The 21,651-nt window shown below is 52.3% G+C and overlaps 1 protein-coding gene across 1 annotated transcript; it reads left to right on the plus strand.

Moving 5' to 3' along the window:
* The first annotated feature begins 6,039 nt into the window (after positions 1-6,039).
* On the plus strand, positions 6,040-15,598 carry PAX1 (paired box 1). Its single transcript, XM_085004276.1, has 5 exons — positions 6,040-6,356; positions 6,741-7,370; positions 8,904-9,046; positions 9,538-9,763; positions 14,812-15,598. Exons 1-5 carry the CDS (start codon positions 6,089-6,091, stop codon positions 14,901-14,903), a joined length of 1,359 nt encoding a protein of 452 aa, XP_084860402.1. The 5' UTR covers positions 6,040-6,088; the 3' UTR covers positions 14,904-15,598.
* The last annotated feature ends 6,053 nt before the right edge of the window (positions 15,599-21,651 follow it).

The raw sequence follows: 21,651 nt of genomic DNA on the forward strand, positions 1-21,651 counted from the left end.
CCGTGTGTCCTAGCGGAAACTGGAAACCATCTCCCAGCAGGCTTCAGAGTTCTTTAGTACAAACCTACTAACTGCCCCATTTCCGGGGCTTGAATTAGGTTTTGTTTTTTTGTTCTTGTTTTTGTTTTGTTTTGTTTGTGCTGAAGATTGGAGAGGACTGATCTTTAAGAAGAAATCAGACCAATCCAAGCATATCACAAGTGCATGGGCAATTCTTTAGTTCAAGAAAAGGGCTCTACATATGTCCTCCAATCCATTCTCCAGGTTCTGTGTTCATGGAGGATCAGAAATTTCCAAAGCATTCAAGGGCAGTGCACTTCAAGCTGGTTCCAATTAGGCTGGCCCGTGTGGATGTCTCACACGTGTCAATATTTGTAGCAGAGCAAGTCTTATCCACAGGAGCACTCTCTAGGCAGCGGGAGACGCTTGCCCGCAGATGCCTGGGCGCGTCATCGCATCTTGTAGGCAGACAAGCCACCACCCTCTCCATCGGAAATGCACCTTCTACCCCTGTACCGCTGTGGCCACTCTTAAGCTCTCTCCTCTTCCAAGGATCCAGTCCCTGTACAGGAAATATGCCCCATGGACATTTTAAATTTCCCAAATATTTCCATTTTAATATTGCTGTTTAGACTCTTAGCACTGTCACATAAATATTTTGAAGAGGTCACTGCAGAGGTGGAATTTTGACCACTGTCTGGAGCCCTTTGCAAGCTTTTGGCTGATGGAAGAAAATGAAATAAATCTAATTAGACAGTATAGGTCATTTGATATAAGGGGAAATTAAGGCTTATCTGACTTGCCCAACACCAGGGAGAGAAGGGGAAGCCTGGAGATCTCCATGAGAGTAACCGGGCAAAAATTGCAGGGACACTGCACTTTCATAAGTTTCAAAGAAACCATTTCTTCCTACAAATGACACTAGTTTCCTGTAGTTAACTTTTAATCACCCATATGCAACATTTTAAATGTTTCTACGCCAAAAGAAATGTTATAAATGTGGTAGTCAGATCCCTGCATCACAGGGTAGGGAGTATTTTGGATTTTCTTTAGGGATGCTCCATTTCCCTTATTTATTTCTAGGGTGGGTTTCAGGGACTTTTTTTTTTTTTTTTTGTTTTTTGTCTTTTTTTAGGGCCGCACATGGAGGGTCCCAGGCTAGGGGTCCAATTGGAGCTGTGGCTGCCGGCCTACGCCAGAGCGAGAGCCACAGCAACACCAGATCCAAGTCAAGTCTGCAACCTACACCACAGCTCAATGACAACGCTGGATCCTTAATCCACTGAGCGAGGCTAGGGATTGAACGAGAAACCCCATGGTTCCTAAATTCATTTCCGCTGCGCCATGACGGGAACTCTGTTTTCTCATTCTTTTTTTCCTCCTTTATCTCTGAATGGAATCAGGTAACTGCTTTGTTATTCAGGTGGACAATATTCATCTCTTCTTGTTTGTCCACTTCATTTTACCAAAATGAAAAAATTTTCTTTGCCTCTCTCTCCTTGCATTTTCAAGGACATCTGGCCATCAGCCCCCAGTGTAGGGGAAAGAGCAAGCGCTCCTTCCCACCACTGCCAGCTCGACCTGGTTTTGCTAATAAACGTTTCCAGGCTGGCAAATAATATGCTAAGCTAGGCAACAAACTTCAAGGCCAGTGCCGTCACCAGCAGGACAACTGGAAACAAGCTGGAAGGTGTTTCTTTTTCTTGGGGCTCTTTAAAAATGCTAACTGGCACCATTTCCAGCACCTTACAGTTGGGGTCAGGGGACTCTGTGTGTCCTAGGAGCGGCAGGTGCAAGGATAAGGCACCCACCCCCTTCCCTGCAAGTCCACCGGGCTGACCTGAAAAGGAGGAAGCTCTCCCTCCTCCCCTCCCCCCAGACCCCCACCCCGACCCCCACCCCTCACCACCGCGGTCCCTCCGGTGGCTGCTTTATCTCAGTCCCCTTTCCCTGGGAGCTAGTTCGTTCCCTGGGGTTTGCAATTCTCTGATTTGGGTCATTTCTCCCTTTATCTCCGCTCAGCTGGTCGCTTCTTACTCATTACAGTTTTTCTTTTTCTTATTTTCTTTTTAGGCCGCGGGGGGGGGGGGGGCTATGGGGCTCCCAGGCGAGGCGGACCAGGAATTAGACCCGAGATCCGAGCTGCAGTCGCGACCTAAGCCGCACGCCGGATCCTTAACCCACGGTGCCAGGCTGGGGAATCTAACCTGCGTCCTAGCGCTCCCAAGACGCCGCCAATCCCTTTGCACAACATCGGTAGTTTCTACTCGTTACTATTTTTTAAGGGTGGTGTGCAGGATCACCTTTACAAAACGTGTGTGTGTGTGTGTGTGTGTGTGTGTGTGTGTGTCGCGGGGGCACAATATAACCTGGTGCATAAAGTGCGTTTGTAGCCTGCCCTAGTTTTTTAAAAAGCAAATTTTAAAAGAAAGTGAAGCAATTTTGCTTGACTTTGCTTTCCAACTACACGACCCACGGCACAGTGCTCTTAAAATCACAGCGAAAGCGCAGGGCCTGCGCGGAGCCAGGACTCCCCCGGAGCGCTCGCGGGCTCGCAGGCCTGGGGGCGCCGGCCCGAGAGAGGACCTGGGATCCGTCCCTGCTCGCTGTCTCAGGGCCCGCGCTGGTCCTGCGGCCCCGTTGGGAGGGGGCTGGGTACCGGCTTTCGTCTTTCGTCAGCGCCTCGAGGCCCCTGAGCCTCCTCGGAGGGAGATGCTGCCTCTGTTTTCTGCTCTCTAGTCCTTCCCGGTCGCCGACCCGGAGGGCGCCCGGCCGGGTGGTGGCTTCTTCAGCCCCGCGGCCCCTGAATGGGACTAACTTACAACGGTTTAGGTTTCTTCTGAAGCCATTGCAATGCGCGGCTCCAGGGACACCCGGGCCTAGAACGACCTGCACATTCGTTTGCACTCAAATAACTCCCCGAAACATTTCCACCAAAAATCAAAGCGACGCAGAAGACGTAAAGGACGACTTTGTCCAGGACCTCTATCTCGCAGCCTTAACTTTCGGGTGCTGGGCTCAGGCGGCAAACCGTACTAGAGACACCCGCAGCCCCCGGGAGGCACCTCTTCCCGCCTCTTTGCTTCACGCTTTTGGCAGGAGTTGCCTCTCCGTTTTCTGCCCCAGGAAACCTGCCTCAGTCCCCGAGGCTACTCAGGGACCCTCGAATCTATCCTCCGCCCTCCCCGCGTCCAGTCCCAGCTGGACGCGTCGTCTCACTGGTCCCCGCCGGCGCCCTTAGCTTGGCGGCTGCGGGTCCGCGGGAGCCGCTCTGCACTTTGTTCCACGCTGCGCGCCCCGGGCGCTCAAAACAGCGGAGCCAAACCCAGCCCAGCGAGCTTTTTACCTCCGCGCGCTCAGCGCCGACCTCGTCGCCGCCCCCGGCCATGGAGGAGACCAAGCTGTATCCCGAGAGGAGGAAAAGACTTTTCCTTTACTTCTGCAAGCCCACCTTTGGGCCACCTCACCCCCAGCCCAGCCTCCCGCGCAGCAGCCGGTGGAGCCGAGCCGCGGGCCGACAGGGGGCGACAAACTGTAAGCTTTTTCGTGGCGGGCCGGGAGCCGGCTGCAGCCAGCGCTGTGTGGTCCTGCAGGCGGCAACTGAAGGCTCGGAGGGGTAGGGGTGGGAGGGATATGGGATGTCAAGTAAGATCTGGCGGGCTCCCGCACCCCAGAGAACCCCCGGGCGCAATCCTCCTGGTATCTCCTCCTGCTCCGGAAGGGCTGAGGGGAAAAGATGCGTCCTGGGTCTCGGGTTGCACCTCCTTGCCCGCGCCCCGCGGTCTACCGGCACAGATAGGGGGATGCTCCCTCGACAGGACAGTTGGAGCGAACCAGCTCCCATCGCGGCACCCCAGCTTTATTTGCTCTTCTCAGAGCGCAACTACAGCGGGGAGAAATGGCTGGAGCTGCTTCGCCTTATCTTGAGGATGCCCCCGGGGTTATGGGAGTTGCGTTTCCCAGGTCTAGGAATAAAATTTTTTGGTTTCTGGCACCCCACTCGAAATTCAGGCAACGAAAGTCTAGCTCAAGGGCTAACTGGTTCCAAACCACCCGGAGAGAACTGAAGGGGCGCATTCCACTCCCCGAGGTTCCGGGAGCCCTAGGTCCACTGAGTGCTCAGCGTTCTGCTCTGAGCCCTTGCAGAGTTCCTGTTTCCCATTTGCCCACCTAAGTCCAAACCACCCTTTCCCCTTTCCCAACACCGACCCTGCGCAGTCCTGGACCGGCCTAAACTTCCAAATAGCCCCCACCTCTCACCCTTGTACTGCCTCTCCTTTTCCCATTCCCTGCGTCCTCCCTGAAGCACCTGGAGGCCGAGGCTGCAATATGTTTTGTGTGCTGTGGGAGTTCACCTCTTTTGAACTCGGGTATTCTTTTTCCAGGGAAAATTATTGGAGTTATCTGCTGGGGCCTGCAGCACTCCCTCCTAAGGGCCGGGATTTATCATTCAGCCCATAATTGACACATTCAGGTGGATTAGGACGCTTTCAGGTCCCGCAGCGGAGAGAAAGGAGTCAGGGACTGGGTGGTCACTGCTCCCAAGGCCGAACTGAACGGGTCCATCTGTGCCTCCATCAGCATCATTGTGCAGGAGCTCTGAGCCACTCTCCCCCCACCCCCAGCTCAGGGGTGGAGGGGCTCTTCCCTCCTCCTGAGGAGTGCATGGTAGTCCTGGGAACCAGGGTTTTTCCTAGACTCTGGGCTAGGCGCCCCTTCCTGTTACTCAGGGCCCATTCCCGTTATTCCATATGCAGCCCAAAGCCCTTTGCTCTTACTGGCCCAAAGTTCAAAACCCACAGGTCCTGGCCTGGGAGTCAGTTCAGCACAAAACTAGGAACCCTTTCCCTTCACCTGCTCTCTCCTGGACCCCACTTGGAAGTTTTCTTTGGGCCTGTCACAGTTAGGGCCCACCACACCCTGGGAAATCTACAACTTGGTGTTGATGCAAGGTAAATGTAGAGGAAAGAGTTAATGCTGAGGCCAAAGAGTTCAGAGCTGTGCAAACCCTGCTTATATGAAGGGGAAAGGACCATTCAGTGGTTTAACAAAGACTCCTGGAAGCCGAGGATGCTGGTTGAAAGGTGAGGCCAGCCGGCTCAGCTTGGGAGGGTGCGGGCTTCTGACTTGGGATAAAAGAACTGTCCTTCAGGCCTAGAGCAGGAGCTACAGCATGGGGTCTTTGGCGCCACCAGGATGCCCTTGGGGTCCAGTCAGGGGGGAGGAAGAGGGTGTCCTTGTTCCGGGGCCAGCAGGTCAGAATCCTTTCCCACCTGAGTCCTGTGTCACCTCTCAGAGAAATGAGTTCAAAAGGGTGGGCCTCTTTGCAGAAAGACAGAATTTAGAATGTGCCCCTTGCATGACTGAAATCACACTACCCCCCCCCAAATTGGGTGGCTGTTAAACACTGCAGATATTTTTTGAGAGTGAGATTGGCGTGTCATCCAGAAATGGGACAGGCAGGAGTCACTCCACGGAAAGTGTCTTGAACCCTCCTCACGGGGGCTCTGCTCTAAGCTGGGTTCCCACTGGTTGCCCAGGAGTTGGGGGGGGGAGCTGGGGCGCTGGCACCCCTCTTCCCCTGCCCCGCACCCATCGCCTTGCCCAGATTCACTTTAATCCTGGGATGTTTTAGCAGTTATGACAGCGGAGGTGAGTCATAAAACTAAAACCAAAACTAGTACTAGTGCTAATAAATACTCATCAGTTTGAACCGAGTAACCCATCATTCTCAAAACGCAAGGGGGTAAGGGGCTTCAAGGGGACTAGAGCAAGTGGAAGGTCCCAGGCCCAGCTGGGGTTTGGGGGTGTGTGTGTGTGTGTGTGTGTGCGTGCGTGTGCGTGTGCGTGTGTGTGTGTGCGTGTGTGTGTAGGGGGATGGGTTCCGAAGGAGGGCCGAGGGGGGGGAGGACGCGAGAAGGGGGTAGGGTTTCGGGGCGGGGAGGGGGCCGCCGGGGCGCGGTGACGGGAACCAATGAGCTGCCAACTGGCGCGTCTCCGGCGTGACTGCCGAGATTGACGTGGAGGACACGTCAAATTGATCCCCGCTCTCCGCAGCCTCCCGGTCAGACGAATTTCTCCTAATCGGATGAAGTTCACCCTAGGCCTGCGGGCGTGGAGAGTGTCCTGGGAGCGGGCGGCGGCGGCGGCGGCGGGCCCAGGGACGGGCGGCGGCGCGCTCGGCGGCGGCGCCCGGCGCTCTTCCAGCCCGCGGCCCGGCCGCCGCGGCTCTCGGCTCGCGCGCGCCCTCCCTCTATGCCTCTCCCGCGGCTGCGGCGCCCGAGCTCTCCCGGACCGCGCCGGGCCCAGTCCCGGCCGCCTCGGCGCCAGGCAGCTGGCCCGCCCGCGCGCCATGGGTAAGGGGCAGGCGGACGAGGCGGGGGGTGTCCCGGCGCCTCCCTTCCCTCGCGCCCGCCGTGCCCGGGAGCCCGGGTCCCTGAGCAGCCGCGTTCTCCGCACGCCGCCAGTCCCGGGGAGGGGGGCGTTCGGCGTGTCGCGGGGAGGGGATGTCCCAAGTAGACGCGTCAAAAGTCGCGAAACGGCACGGAGGGCTGAAGCGCGCGGCGCCTGCGCCCCTGCCCACTCCCGGAGCCGGCCCCGGTCCGTTCGCTCTGACTCAGAGGACCCACCGGTCACCTTCGGAGGCGCCCCGGGTGCAGCCCCTGTCCCCGCAAGACCACCCTCGGCTAACCCGCCGGTGTTCTCTCCCCTCCCCTCACTCTCGTCGGGCGCGTCCGCAGAGCAGACGTACGGCGAGGTGAATCAGCTGGGCGGTGTGTTTGTCAACGGCCGGCCCCTGCCCAACGCCATCCGCCTGCGCATCGTGGAGCTGGCGCAGCTGGGTATCCGACCCTGTGACATCAGCCGGCAGCTTCGCGTCTCCCACGGCTGCGTGAGCAAGATCCTGGCGCGCTACAACGAGACGGGCTCCATCCTGCCCGGGGCCATCGGGGGCAGCAAACCCCGTGTCACCACTCCCAACGTGGTCAAGCACATCCGGGACTACAAGCAGGGCGACCCCGGCATCTTTGCCTGGGAAATCCGCGACCGGCTGCTGGCCGATGGCGTCTGCGACAAGTACAACGTGCCCTCTGTGAGTTCCATCAGCCGCATCCTGCGCAATAAAATCGGCAGCCTGGCTCAGCCCGGGCCCTACGAGGCGAGCAAGCAGCCGCCGCCGCAGCCTGCTCTGCCTTACAACCACATCTACCAGTATCCCTACCCCAGCCCTGTGTCTCCCACGGGCGCCAAGATGGGCAGCCACCACGGGGTCCCCGGCACGGCGGGCCACGTCAGCATCCCCCGTTCATGGCCCTCGGCTCACTCCGTCAGCAACATCCTGGGCATCCGGACGTTTATGGAGCAAACAGGTCAGTCGTGCCGGCCTTCCGTACCCTTCCTGAAAGGGGCAGAAATGGGGGGGGGGGCAGACATTCGGGTGAGGGGTCACTCTCGCCATTTTTCCTCAAACTGGTTTTGGCTCAGGGGAGGGGTCCGGGCTGGCCAGGGAGACTGAGGGTCCGTGGCCTTCTGTGGGAGTCCTCGGACATCTTGAACTTTTTATGACAAATATGGAAAATATTTCCCAAATGGAAGAGCAATCGCCGACCACAAATTCGGAGGCCTGAAATTGCGCCTTTTCATTCTTGCAAAAAGTATGCAAACCCCTATCAGCAGATCTAAGCCAAACAAACCACAGAGTCAATTCTGCGACCCTTTCTTAAGATCCTGATCTTTCGGGATCCCTCACCGGTCCCCAAAGACTTTTGTCTCATCCAGGCCCAAAGGCCCTTAAAGTAAAAGGCTAGGGGGACAGCTGGTGGTTTTGGGTTTTGCCGACTGGCCTGGATATCCAGCAGGCCTGTTGGCAATGCGGGTCCTGGAGCTGAGATTTCGGGATACAGGCACCTATAGGATGTGAAATCTCCTAGGATTTGCCTTTGGCCTGTAATTAATTGAACTCCCAGCGATTTGCCGGTCACCTCTCTGGGTGCAGAGGGAGGGGACTCCGAGAGGAGGGACGGTTTTGGCCGGCCTTGGTACAGACTGGGGAAGAACTTGTGGGCCTCCAGGACCAGATCCTGAGCCTCTTCAAACTGTCCCCTGCCCCCAGCAGCCTGCCAGAGGATAGCGGGTTCTTAGGTAGGCAGACTCAGCAGGAGGGTAAGAGGCAAAATTCACTGTAGCCCAAGAGAGAGGAGAGGCGGTGGTAAGGAAACTGAAGGCTTAGCTCCCGGTGGCCGCGGGGTGCCTCCTGGCCTCGCACACGCTTTGTTTCTCCTCTGGCTCAAATCCAGCCTAAGCCGGCCAAAGCTTCGCATGGAGCGCCTTCGGGCAGCCGGCTGGGAGATGACCTCGCCAGGCCTGAGCTCAGATCTGGAGCTTTCTCTAGGTTTTCTGCGCACACACGTCCCACGGCCGCTCTTGGGTGACTGGGATGATGCCTTTTTGGGGAGAGGCGTGATGTCTCCGGAGGGAGTTCTGAGTGGAAAAGTCTTCCAGTCGACTGTGAAACCCATGTCTTGAGCCCCCTGTGGTTTTGAACTTGGACCTTTTGGGGAGCCGCTTCTGGACAGTGGAAAGGTCTTTTGGGCCGAGGGCGCCCAGCTTTGGCTGCAGCTGCAGGCCGCCTTCCGCCTGACACCTCCTGTTTCGCGGGAAGCGGGTCGAGGGGCTGGGAGGAGCGAGGAGCAGGCCCAGCCTCGCTCTGCCTGCCCGGCTGGCAGCGAAAGCGAAACCCCCACCTCAGGCGTCTGACCCTCGGAGGTACCAGGGAGCCTGGGATGCACCTTGGATATGACCTGGCTCTGGTGGGCACGCGTGTGCAGGTCGGGCTGGGGGTCTGCGCGTGCGCCCAGTGCGGATCCAGACGCCACTTCTCAACCGTCCTGTGTCCCCCGCAGGGGCCCTGGCGGGGAGCGAAGGCGCCGCCTACTCCCCGAAGATGGAAGACTGGGCCGGCGTGAACCGCACGGCCTTCCCCGCCAGCCCCTCCGTGAATGGGCTCGAGAAACCCGCCTTGGAGGCGGACATTAAATACACTCAGGTACCCACCCGAGCGGCGGGGAAGGAGGTGTCCTTATCGGGGGAGCCGAAGAGTTGGGGGTAGGGAGAAAGAGAAGAGACCCCCCCGTCCCCCATTCATGGCTCTGTCAGTAGCGTATTTCTCTCCTTTTCTAGACATGCTGGTTTGGGGAAGGCCGCTTTTGAGGACACTGATTTTTCTTTTGCCAAGACACTTTTGCTAAAAAAAAAAAAAAAAAAAAAAAAAGCTTGGCCCCATTAACACAAAAGGTTGAAGGCTGACTCCCTTTCTCTAAATCCCGGATGGCGAACACCTTTTATTATTATTTGTAACAATATGAATGGACATCACTTTGCTTGGGTCCTTACCAGGAGAGTGAGAGGCCAGGCTGCCCGTGGGGATCATTGCGGGGACAGCAGGGGGAATGGGGATCCCCCACCGCGGTGGTGGCCTGGGCTGGTGGAGCCGGCGGCATTGCCGGCTGCTGACTGTCTGTCGCTCTCTCCCCGCAGTCGGCCTCCGGCCTCTCCGCAGTGGGCGGCTTCCTCCCGGCCTGCGCCTACCCGGCCTCCAACCAGCACGGCGTGTACAGCTCGCCGGCCGGCGGCTACCTCGCCCCGGGCCCGCCGTGGCCTCCGGCGGCGCAGGGTCCCCCGCTGGCGCCCCCTGGGGCCGGCGTCACCGTGCACGGCGGGGAGCTCGCCGCAGCCATGACCTTCAAGCATCCCAGCCGAGAAGGTGAGGGGCGCAGGCGGGAGGGGTTCAAACTGCTGTCTCAGTTTAGGAAGGGTGCAAAGGGAGAAAGGAGAGAGAGACGGAGACACAGAGAGACAGGGTGACAGGGAGAGGCTGGCATGGCTACCAGGACCAATTCTTTCTCCAGATTCCACTTTAAGCCCGTGACTTCTTGGAGCGGATTGATTTCTAACAGGTGCATGCCTTGTCCTTAGAAAGGCAGGCAGAAGTTCAGAGAGGCCCCAGGACTGAAACCCAACCTGCATGGAGAAAGAAGAGTCCCTCTCTGGGTCTCCTTTCTCTGTCGGTGGATGGGTCTAGAGGGCACCCTTCAGCTCACATATTGGTGGCCTTTGGAGCTGCACTTTCTGGGGAGGATCTGCTGTGGCACCTGAACCCCACAGGTGGGGCCAGACCTGTTCTGGCCCAGGACCACACCTGGCCTTTCCAGGCACTGCCCATCTGTTTCTTCCACGTCCAAGGTCTCCCCCCACCTCCACCCCGGTCTTCCCTTGTATTCATCTTCTTGAACACATCCTTTGGGAAAGGAGAGAGTGCGTTTCAATCATGCGTCTCTAAGTCTAGACTCTTTTGAACTCTGCGTGGTTGTTTGGGGTCCTTCTTTCTGTGGGAAATGCGGGCTGAGAGTTCTGCCTCTTCCTCCTCCTTCATAAATCTTCTTTCTGATAAGCCAGCTAACAGATTTGAGATATTTAACTGATGGGCAGCAGTGTCAGGGGCATCTTCTTCCCCTGACCTTTGGGTTCTAATTCTTCCTATAACTTGAGAAAAGTTCAATTGCCCTTGAATCCGCATTTTCCTTGCTGGGAAAAGGATTGGCTGGAGTTGCTCATTTAGAATTTGTCTCATTTAGGTTCTGAGCACTAGAAATTTGCAACTGCAACTACCTCCTTTCAGTCACGGGGTAGGGGGGCCGCCTTAGCAGCCAAGGGAGGCTGGGCACAAACTCCGGGGGCAGCCTTGGGCATGGGAAAGTTCAAGATTACCAGCCGATCTTTACCGGCGATCCGCCTGGTGGGGGAAGGCAGAAGTGGGGACAGGTGGTGTTGGGTGAGCAAACAGGCCTCCTCTTTGGTGACACCCTGGCAAAAAGCTTTTTTTTTTTTTCTTTTTTTTCTCAAGTAGTTTCATAGTTTCCCTGAGACACACTAGCCTGATCAATGGGGGAGGGGCAGTAAAGATGCCATCATTGGCAGTCAAGTGGAGGAATGGATTTAAATTTTTTTTCACCTTTTTTTAGAGCACAAACATTCTGGAATATCAGTTTACAAATATTGAGAATTAGAACTCCTTTAAACTTATTTTTTTTTAAACATTTAAACAGTCTCAATTTTATTGTGTTGAACCATGAGTTTATCGATATTTTTGTACATAGAGACTCCCAGAACTCCTTTAAGCTTTAGATTTAATTTAAATAATAGGGAAAGCCAATTGTTCATTTACAGGAAAATACAAGTAAAGGAAAATTTAAAAGTCCAGAATCAGCTCCTTTGAGCTTTCTCTTTAAGGACAGATAAGGGGTCTCCGGGGTGCTCTTTAGCTCAGGGCCTGGTCCTTGGCCTTGAATCTACTTGTTCTCCGGAACCGGAACCGGAGGTTGCCTGTTGAATTAGAAATTGAAATAAAATTTACTGAATTACACTCATTATACTAATCTTTTAACTAAGCAGATTCTTCATTTGATTTAGAAAAGCTTATCCACAAATTTAAATGATTTCCCCAGGGCCGATCCCAAGGAGAAGGAAGACTTAGAAAAAGGATTCATTATCTTTAGAGCTGCGTGGTCCTTTTCTAGCAGATCCACTCTGCCCCCAGGGTTGGGGTTGGGGGTTCAGTTGCTGCCATAGAAACAAATTATGAAATGAAGGTGACAGTTCAAAGTTGAGACATAGAGTTCTGAGTTCTAAGCTAATTAGTTAATCTGAGGGAGAGGCTCATTGGTGGTTGATTTTCTTTAGAAGTTACTTCCCTTTCAGAAACACAGAGCCACTGAATGACACTGGCATTCCTGTCCCTTTAGCCATTATTTTCACTTCCTATTATGAAACAAACAAAAAAATGCCACCCGTGTCCAAAATCCGCAGCAATAATTACCTTCATTCGTTATTAAATTAACAGCAATTTCCTGGTTCTGACAGTTCTTGAAAGATCCAGTTAAAAGGATCATCGAATAAATCAGGCCAATCAGTAAAAATGATTTCTCCAGCTGGCATACAAGTGTTTGTGTTTGAACAGGAACATATAAATAACGAGAGTTACATACCTACCTGGGTTATGGATTTTTACTCTTTTCTCTCTGGCAGAAAAAAACAGACTTCAAAGAAGGCCCCCATCCCCCAAATGATCTTGAAAAATTACAAAGTAAAGTAATATGAATCACTGCCTTTAATTTTCTGATCACTGCTTAAGAAATTATCTTTAAAGAAACCTGTCCCATAAGACAGTTTACTATCATTGATTGTTCAATTCATAGGAATAGTAGGAATAGCATTTATTGAACTTCTTCGGGAAGAAAACAGTTTCTTTACTGAAAGCAATTTAATATCATGAATGCTCAGTAAAAAAAAAAAAAAAGGTTTTGATCACCTAGTCCACACACGGACAATATATACACAATAATATATGCTCTATTTTATATATGTATATATACATACATTTCAATATATGCTCCAAATCAGGTGCAAATGAGCATGAACTGTTTTTCTGAGATAAGCTTACTCAAATGTCCAATTACACATTACAATTTACTAACTTTATCTTGGTGAAGTGTAGTGAGTGTGAGTTCCCTATTATTTAGGCAAGTAAGTGTGATTTACACTTCCCATCGGTGAAAGGAAACTTTAATTCTTGAGAGCTGACAGAATAGGAAAGTTTCACTTCATTTACAAGTAAGAAGGGCCAATATTCTAGGAATCTCAACACTATCCAAGGCTAGACCAGCTCCCTCTCCTCCCCTCCCCTCCCAGACAGGTGACTGACCCCATCAGACATTCCCTGATACAAATGGTATTTACGGAGGGTTTTCAGAAACCTCAAACCCTCAAGGTTTTAAAACCCCTCCCAGCTAGGTTTTGGAAAGACAAAAGATTTGGAAATCAAATGTAGAAGTTATGGCCTCCTTTCAAAGAAAATGTATTTTCTGTATTCGTTAGCGATAACTCGCAGCTTATTCTAAGCATCTCTGCTCGGGCTTAGTTCCCGAAGGATCAATCTTAAAATCAAACTTTGCCAGGAGCACAAGGGCACAGGGGTAGGCCTGAGAGCCCGCTGTTGCCAATCTCAGTATTAATTTCCAGACCCCTTTCCAGAACCCCAGGCTGACATCTCCTGCATCTTCACCCTGGCTGCCCCACCCCAGGGTCCCAGTGGCCCTGAAATCAAAGTCCCAATATTCTGAAAAAAAAAAAAAAAAAAAAAAAAAGAAAGAAAAAAAAAAAAGCCTGTCCCCATTCCTGCCCGTTGAGATTAAAGGAGTTTGCAGAGCGCCTAACTCAAGCGCAAGCCTGCCAGCCCCCCACCTACCCACTAGTGTAGCCAGGGGTCCTGAAGGTGGGGGGCCTATGGGGAGGGACTAGGGCAGAGCTAAACACTCAGCAGCAGGATCGCCTCCTTAGAGTGGAGTGGAATCTGGTCCTGGCCTCCCAGCTGTTTATTTTTCACGAGTTCATTTTCTCGCTTGTCTCTCAGGCAACCGGCCCTTGGCTGAGAAACCTCCTCCCCCTGAGATGTTTTCCTTTAGAAACATCCCTCACCTCCAAGTGTGTGTACTGGCTGGAATGTAAAGGTCTGAAAACGTTTTCGGCGGCGGAGCCGCCACAACTGTGTTTAGGAAAGAGCGCTGAGAGACCTGGGAGAGCCAGGGGTCTGTCCTGGAAAGGTCTTCAGACCCCTGGGCCACCTCTGTGAAACCAGATGTGTGTGCGCGCGTGCCCTGGCGCAGAGGTGTGGGCCGATTTCCGCGCGCGGACTCAGTGATGTGCGCTGCGAAGTGTGGGGCGGGGGCCTCTGCAGGGGCAACCACCGGGAGAGCTCCCTCGCCCCAAGCTGAGTTGTTAGGAGCTCCTCCTTTAAAAGAGGACGTGTTGGGGGAGAAAAGAAAGTTGAAAATATGCGCCTTTAGGTATAAACAAGCTTGTGCCTTCTCTAGTAGGAGAAGCCCAGCGCCCGGGAGTTGGGAAAGGAAAAACAGGTTGCACAATCTTGGCGTCACTTTTCTGGCTTCCAGTAGCAAAACTTGGGCCCCTTCCCAAAACGGTAAATAATAGAGCAACGGGCAGAATGCCGCCTGATCTGGCAAGTCCACTGTCACTAAGTCTGGAGGCCCACGGGCTCCCAGGACGCGCAGTGTCCACAGCGGTGAGCGCATCTGGGCCTCGGGCCTCGGGTTCAGAACCAGTTCTGTCGCCGGCCTAACGCGCGACCGCCTGTCAAGTCGGGGGAGGTCAAGGCCGCCCTGGGGCCTCCCAGGAGGGCATTTTGGTGACCCGCCCCCCCCACTCGATTTTCTCCAGCCCAGCGCAAGCCTTGAGCTGCTTTAAGGACTGTGACCTGACAGCCACCCGGGAGTCTGATAAATGGGGCATCTGGAAGCGGGGTGCTGGGATCTTAGCTCCAGGTTCCATCCCCGCGGCACCCGGGATCCGAGCACCGCCCCGCCCGGGGCTAGCCGGCTCTGCAGCGCCTCACTGAGCCCGGCGCCTTCTTTACTGAGCGGCGCCGGGCCAAAGCCATTGCGCTGAGTCCGAGGTGCCGGGCGTCGGTGGGCCCGCCCTGCGCGGAGAGTCGCGGTCGAGGCTGAGTGGGCGAGCGGCTCCCGTGGGGCCACGAAGGGTGGGCGCCCACGGGGATTCGGGGAGCGAGGGGGCGCGTGGTCTTGATGCCTCCTTCCAGTCCCCAGATGTGGAGCGCGCACCGCCCCTGCTCCCCGGGACAGCGCGCCATCGCCGCGCTGGCTTGGCATCATGGTTCCCGCGTCTTCCGCTGGGCACCGCTCACGGCAGTGACCCGACGCCCTGTGCTTCCTCCCGCAGTGGCCGACCGGAAGCCTCCCAGCCCCGGCGGCAAGGCCCCCGACGGCCTGGGGAGCTTACACGGACTGCCCATCCCAGCCTCGACTTCCTAGGGCCACGCGTCCCAGAGCTGAGCCCGAGCCCGAGCCCTGAGGCAGTGGCGGAGCGGCGGGCGCAGCGGGGCGCGGACCCGAAGACTCGCCGCCGCCGAGGTGCCCACCAGCCCCGACCTCGCCTGCCCGGTGTCCGACGGCCTTGCTTCCTCCGTGGGCCGGGGTTTTCGGCTTCTCTGAACTCTGGCTTCAGACTGTTGCATCCCCGTCGCGATCTTTGCTCCGACGTGACCTCCCTCGCCTTGCCGTCCTCCAGAGTCTTTTCCTGCTTCTCCCAGGGCCACTGTCCCTTGGTCCTTTCCCTTCCCCAGTGTCCCTCCTTCCAGCTCTCCCAGACTCCGGCTTCCTCCCTCCTTCCTACTGTCTCTCCTTTCCCTCCTCACCTTTGCCCTCTCCCTCCGCGTTTTCTCCCTCGTCTCCCCATCCGTGCGTGGGCTCTCTTTGCTGTGATCCAGCCCAGTCCATCCCTTCTCTCCTTGGCCTTTGCAGTTCTGACTCTGCCTCTCTTCATCGGTACTACCCCTGACCCCTGCTCTCTGGGGACAGCCCAGGCGGGTCTCCAGGACAGCCCCTCCTCTCTTTAGCCTCCACTCCTCTGGGCCCCCAAGCCCAACAGAGGGGGCTCAAAGCTGGGAGATGGACAGAGAAGCCACAGCTCTTACTTGGTATTTTTGTAATAAGGAACCTGAACAAAATCTCAGTGAACTGTCCTTTCTCCTCCCTCCCCTAAGGATGTTATCTGGAAATCTCCTTGTCTGGATATTTTCTCGGTGCCTGGTGGCTGGGTTTCTCTTTGCTTCCTCTGAGATGATGTCACCCCAAAGAAGGTGAGGAGGGGACCAGGGCCACTGGTGTTTTCTGTAGTTAGAAAACCATGCGTGTCCTGGAGGTGTCCCTCCCACCTCTCCACACCCAACAGGGAGGGAATTCACATGTGGTGGACGCATCAGCACTGTTTTTGGTACTCAGGGGTCAGCACGTTTGTTAATTTAAACCACAAACTGCTTCCGGGTACAAAGGTGCAATCTGGCTTCTGGTTTGCAAAGGGATGGGGGTCAAAAAAAAAAAAACCAAAAAAACAAAAAAACCAACAACAGCAACAGCCCAGAAAGTGTCTTCTAGAGTGGGACACAAGCCCTGTTAACTGCTTCCAAGTTCAGGCGCACTGGTGGCAGGACCCTGGACATAAAACTGCAATTTCTGTGGTCATAAACATGTCACTGGCGAGAGTCTGACATCACCTGTTAAACGTGGCTGCCTTTGAATAAAGCAAAGCGTCTGAAGTATGCTCGGTAAGGGTGAGCAGTCCTGTTCAGCCTGGAGAGCTGTGTAGACACATCTCCCCTCCCCTAGCCCCAGGGTCTCCAGCAGGAACGCTAGGAAGAGGGGATTATTCTATTAGTTTCCTCATCAGCACTTGCAGCCCAGGTTGGGCAGAAAGAGGAAGAGGAAGGGAGATGGGGGGGGCGCGGTGGAATTTTCAGGGATTAGCAAAATGCAAAAAAATTAGCAAAATTAGCAAAATACAGAAACCATCCTAAAATGAAGTAAATTCTTAGAGGGGGGGATAATGGGCAGAAGGCAGTGAGGAGCAACGGAGGACTTAGAACATTTTCAACATTCTGAAAGCTAAAGAAAATTGTCACACGCTACCACCTAACCTAGGGATTTCTCCCTCCAGAGGTGTCTCCAGCTACTTGTTTTCTTTTTCCTCCCTGGGTTTGGCTTTCTCAGACCGACAGAAGAGATGTTTGAATGGAAGGGGGTGCTTGTCAATGGAGCTGCCTGCTTGGAGGGAACCAGTGGGGAGATTTTTCCCACTGCCTCTCACTGCAGCTGTACCTGCTGAGGGTATTCATCGAAGTTAATGAAAAGGGAATCTCGTTTTTACATAGAGAGGCTTTTCTTCCCAGGTCTTCAAAGTCTCTTGGCCAGTTTAAAAAAATTCCATTTTATAGACAGGAATACTGAGGGCTAGAAGTTTAGTTTATTTCTCTGGACCACATACAGCAAACTATGGATGACAGGGCTTGGACATGGAAACCGGGTGATACCATCTTATCAGAGAGCTCGAACTTTGAGCCTGGGGTCCTCAGCCTTTGGTACCAGCATTTCCGGCAGAGAGGCTGCTCAAGGATTTAGATGAGCTTTGCATGCTCAGTATCCACAGGATTTTCACATGGCCATTCTTGCTGCCTGGAGGACTGCCAGGAAGAAGCCACCTTGCCTTTTCTGAAGAAACAGGAAGAACCTGTGTCTGGTTGCTGTCACCATCTTTGCTCTGCCACCTCTGACTCTGTGCTCGGGCTGACCTGACCCAGGGGTGAGAAGAGCTGCAGGAAAGAGGGAGGATGCCATCTGCAAAGGGAGGCCTTTGCCAAGTCTGTCCCCTGAGCCTCCCCATGTGGTTCCCAGGAGCTGAGAGAGCATTAGAGGCTGGGCAGCATCTGGGCACAGCACACTCTGTCCACGGAGCTTAGGTGAAACCCCTGCCCCACTGGATGCAACAGAGGCCTGAGACCTCACCAAGCCTCAGTGTCCCATCTGTGAAATGCACCCTCCCTGTGGTGACACCACGGTGACTGGACCGCTGGAAGCTGGGCCCTGGTGTTGCTTCACCTCTCTGGTGATTATTTTTTGGCTGTTAGCAAAGGCAAGGGGAGTCGGTTTTGGGTTGATGGAAGGACCCAGAATTGAAACAGTTTTCAAAAGATCCCATTAAGTGCTGCATTTTTGTTCCTGCATGTGGATCTGTGGGGGCACCAGGGCTCGAGATAAGATTACAAAATACCATGTTAGGTCGAGTAATTTGAGAAAGAATCACTCCCCAGAGGCAATTTGCACTAGCCCCTGCCTTTTATTGTACTTTTTAATTTAAGAATAAGTTTTTTTTTAAACTATAGAGAAGTGCCAAAAAAAAAAAAAAGACAAAAATGACCTATCATCACTCAAACACCCCTTTGATTTGTTAAAAGGATGAACAGAATATATCTACCTGGTTAGAAAATTCTAGCCGCACAGAACCATCGAAATGAAAAGTGAAACTTTCTTCCTGTCCTCACCTCTGTCCTTAAAGGCGAAGGTGGTTACAGTCTTTTATGAGTCTTTCCAAGGGGGGGAAAGAAAAAGCAGACAGCCGAACTCTGTTTCTGTGTATGTGCTCTTTCAGGGAACGCTCCAGAGCCAGGCTGGGTGCACACAGATGGGGTCTGGAGATCTGATCTTTGCACGCCACCACCTCCACCGTATCCACTTTATTCTCGTCCATGGATGCATATCAACAAGGGTTTATTAGAACCAGAGTATTTGTAAAGAGTGCCAGCTTCGTGCTCTAAATGAATAAAGACGGGATTCTGATGCATTCGTTATTGGAGGAAGGGCTTCGAGTGAATTGTTTGAACTTTCCTGGGAAAGGTGGCTGCTTTTTGGCAGGGAGCAAGGGGAGCAAACTAAAAGGCAGGAGGTGTGGAGCTCTGTCCTTCCGAAGACATCCTGGCTTGTCCTAGAGGTCGCCGAAGGATGCTCAAAGCTGCAAGAGACTGAAAAATGCAGTCTTCCTTTCTTTGGAAAGGAGTCTGTCTCTCTAGGTCAGGGGAGAGAGACAGAGGCAGAGGGGTGGGGTAGACCCTTGCTTGAAGAAATCCTGGATGGGAGTGAAATGTAAACATCCAGCACCGGCACAAGCAGTCTTTTTATGAGTCCCCAGTTCACTTGAAATCCATGTGGCATTAATCTCTGATGGGTGGACCTGGCTTATTGACAACTGTGTTTCCCTATTTGCTTGTTTCTTGACTCCTGTTAAAGAGGATGGGATTTATTTAATGGAGCGTTGGTCTGGGTTAGAACCCACTTTAGATTTCCTGGCATCAGTTTCTCTCGCTAGAATTACATTGGCCAGGGTTTCTTTTCAAAAGAAACTCTACCTGCGTTGTGTTCTGCGGGATAATATGGATTTAGAATCTCGCCAACATGTGCCCGAGGAACTAAGCTGAAAGCGTTGTGCAACCAGGCAGGCTATGTAATGAGAAACATTTGATTCTCTTTTTTAATGGGCGGGAATGATGCACAGAATGGTATTTGGGCTTCCCCTTGACCTTGCCGTTTGAACTATAGCCTCCCTCACTGTGCCTGAGATATTTCTAGCCAACTTATTGGATCTCAACTTTAAAAAAAAATTCTTCTGTTTTGGGATTTTTTTTTTTTTTTAAGGGACAGAGCAAGGAGGAATCACACTGCCTTCTTTTTCAAGGCAATAAAATGAAAACCACACATGTAGTAACAGTCCAACTTGGGAATTCTAAACACTTGGAACAATTATACTCAATTTAGTCTAGTCTCTTCTTTGGAGTTGAAACCAGTTGAAACCCCTGCTTCATTCTAAAGAGCTTTTCTCCAAGAGACCGGTCAAGATCCTCCTTGGAACACACATCTGTTTCTGGGCTGGCCAAATCCAAAAGTGGAATCCCAATTACAGTTTTCATGGGTGATGGAATTTCAACTGCCTTACAGTTTAACCACCTGGGTTGCCTTCACTCGTTTTCTTCTTGAGGATGAAATAAGCTGATTAAGTGTTCACTCAGTTTATTAAATTACATTTCCATCCTGTAACATTCTATTTCCTTTTTCTCTGGTGAGATATATTGACTGGATGGATTATCTCCAGTGTCTTATATTGGCCACACAATTTTCACTTTTGGGATGTTCTCCCAGTTGCTAGTGGATGCGGTTTTAGCTTTATAGGATTTAATTTTCCCCCAAACAACAAACAACACAACAAAAATTCTTTAACTAGATGGTTTTAATTTAACAACGAACCTCTTGGATGAAAAAAATGAGAAAGATAATTTGAATGAATGGAAGGAAATGGATTTCTTAAAAAGAGTTGCATTGGAACTTAAAGCTTGCGAAACATTAAAAAAAAAAAAAAAAAGCGCCTCTGGCGAACAAGTTGTAATAGGATTAGCTTGATCTAAGAAGAGAAAGTATCATTCTGGCCACCAGGGGGAGCAACACATTGTTCCAGGAAGATAACAGACGAATGCAAAGATAATAGTATATATAGAACCTTTTTCTTGTTTTATTGACGTATAGTTGATTTACAATGTTGTGATGTAAATCACAGTGTACAACAAAGTGATTCAGTTATACACGTACACACATCCGTTCTTTTTCAGATTCTTTTCCCGTATAGACCATCCCAGAATACTGGGGAGAGGAAATCCATCATTCTGTTAACATGGTCCACTTGTGAACAACATATTTACAAGACAAATGCTCTTCCTGTTGTTGTTGTTTATTATCACTGATAATCAGATGCTTTGATTCTGGAACAAACAGGATAGGCGGGGTGTAGAGTGAAAAACCGATTTTCGAGGCTCACCGTGTGAGAATGATCAAGTAAGTCAGACAATACCAGGAGCACCTTAACGATGTTTCACTTCTAAGTTTGACTCTCTAAGAGATACATGTATTCAATTCTTCGAATCTGGGAACCAATAATGAGTTTTAAAAAGCAACTTAGTTGAAATGGATGTCTTCGGGAAATAAAATAAACGTTATATTTGTGCAATTTTGAGATTTTGATTAATTTGGGTTGGAATCCTCTCAGTTTTAAGCCGCGGGTCCAATTTTAGTGATCCGTTTGAAGTTCTTAATCATTTAAAATCACAATTCACGTTGACAGTAAGGACCAATCTTTCACAGAGGGGTAGAAAATGACTGTTTCCTTGCTTGGGTATTTATTTTAGGATAAAATCCAGAAAGATCACTTATAGGGGGGATAAAGCATTTGAAAGGGGTGGGGGAGGCTCGCTGACTCTCTCTAATCTGGACTTTTATGTACATTAAACTCACACTGCCAGCTGTGGACCACCCTGCGGGCTGTAATCTGGGAAGAGATGAGGTGTGGGGTGGCTAGAGGTTGGCCAGGTTGGCTGGGTTCAAATCTTGGTTTTAACCACTTAGCAGCTGTGTCACTTCAAGCAAGTTTAGACAAAACTCCACAGCCTTGATTTCCTTGTCTGCTTAATGGGGCGAATAGCTCCCTCCCCGGGTGGCTGTGAGGATTAAACTTGATCTTGTGGAAAAAGCAGAGACGTGGGTTGGGTCCCAGGCATTTGTTTTTAGTATTGTTATTATCGTTTTCTTCCTTTTGGGGTGCACTCCCCATCAACATTTTAGGGAATTCAGTCATGTCGCAGCCCTGCAGACCATATGTGCTGTCAGAATTTTGGAAGATACAGAGGCCATGGAGACTGCTAATGCTAGTCTCTGAACTTCCTGCAACTTGCCACAGCATCAGAGGCAGCCGCCAGTGTCAGTGGCTAATCAAAGCTGGTAGCCCCGGGCCATTCACCAAGACCTTAGGCGTTCCTGATGGTTCTACAGCCAGACGTGAGGGGATCCTTGGGGGCCCAGGAGGCATCTTGGCTTGGTTTGGTACGTCCACGTACATCAGTGTCATCCGATCATGTTTTCTGTCCTGTCAGCCTTCCAAATCCAGAGACCTCATCTCACTGTTCCCCTCAAGGGGGCTAAAAAACCTGTTGCCTCTGCCGCCCACTTAACACTCTGACTGTGGCAGCCCTGATGGGCTTTGGCTGCGTCTTCCTGCTCTTTGCTGAATAAATGAGTTTTGAGATGAAAGGTACCCCATTCCTAACTCCATCCTGCTGACGGACCACCACTGGGGGCATAAAGAGAGAGTAGCAAAGCTTTCGACTCGTACCTTCAGGGAGAGTTATGCTGA

The sequence above is a fragment of the Sus scrofa genome, chromosome 17 (genome assembly GCF_054392235.1).
Source record: "Sus scrofa isolate SSC_HxYL_T2T_F1_AM1 chromosome 17, Sscrofa_HxYL_maternal_Yorkshire_Landrace_v2.0, whole genome shotgun sequence".
Taxonomy (NCBI): Eukaryota; Metazoa; Chordata; class Mammalia; order Artiodactyla; family Suidae; genus Sus; species Sus scrofa.